Source organism: Pteropus vampyrus, unplaced genomic scaffold (assembly GCF_000151845.1).
Source record: "Pteropus vampyrus isolate Shadow unplaced genomic scaffold, Pvam_2.0 Scaffold398, whole genome shotgun sequence".
NCBI classification, from domain to species: domain Eukaryota; kingdom Metazoa; phylum Chordata; class Mammalia; order Chiroptera; family Pteropodidae; genus Pteropus; species Pteropus vampyrus.
In genome coordinates, this window is record NW_011889179.1 from 307,123 (window position 1) to 307,841 (window position 719).

The 719-nt window shown below is 65.4% G+C and overlaps 1 protein-coding gene across 1 annotated transcript in view; it reads left to right on the forward strand.

Moving 5' to 3' along the window:
* Positions 1 to 719, forward strand: part of MROH5 (maestro heat like repeat family member 5) — a 44,513-nt gene that overhangs the window by 12,199 nt on the left and 31,595 nt on the right. Inside the window, exons 6-7 of the mRNA XM_011380627.1 lie at positions 229 to 336; positions 544 to 660. Coding sequence (XP_011378929.1) covers positions 229 to 336; positions 544 to 660 — 225 coding nt within the window. The remainder of the gene's footprint in view (positions 1 to 228; positions 337 to 543; positions 661 to 719) is intronic.

A 719-nucleotide genomic window follows, 5' to 3' on the forward strand; every position in this document is an offset into this window, starting at 1 on the left:
GTCACACAGTTAAGGAAGAAAGAACCCAACTTACCCAAATCTCAAAAGAGGGAAGGGGGCAAGAGGACAGTGCAGTCAGGGCTCCGAGTGGCCGGCGGGGCCGGGGTGGGGGTGCTGATGGAGGCCCCAGGGTGGGGGCGCTGATGGAGGCCCCAGGGTGGGGGTGCTGATGGAGGCCCAGCTCCCAGGGGAGACCGCTCCAGCCCTGCCCGCCCGGTCCGCTCACAGATAGCCGTCAAGTCGGTCCCGTTCCTGAACACAGACGTGTGGTCCAAGGAGCTGTTGTGGGCACTCACCACGCCTGACCGGACACAACAGGAGCAGCCCCCAGAGAAGGTGGGCCGTACCCTGCGTCCCCACAAGCAGCCCCTGCTGCCCGTCCCTGGACGGACTCTTGGAGCAAGGCCCGGGGCCCCAGAAGAAACGAGGGGACCTGACAGTAGCAGAGGGCGGGGCCTGGTCAGGGGGAGCAGCGGGCCTTCCAGGCAGATGGGGGTGGACAGAGGTGGGTTGGGCTCAGGACAGGAAGTGGACCTTCCCCAGGCCTTCCTGTTCGTCTACTACGGGCTGATCCTTCAAGCCGAGGACAATGGCAACACGGTCCGGACACACCTGCGGACTCTGCTGGAGACATCCCACCAGTGGCCCAAGCAGAGGGAGGTGAGGGCCCAGGCTTCAGCCTGTCCTGACACCGACCGACCCTGACCACATGCCTAGCC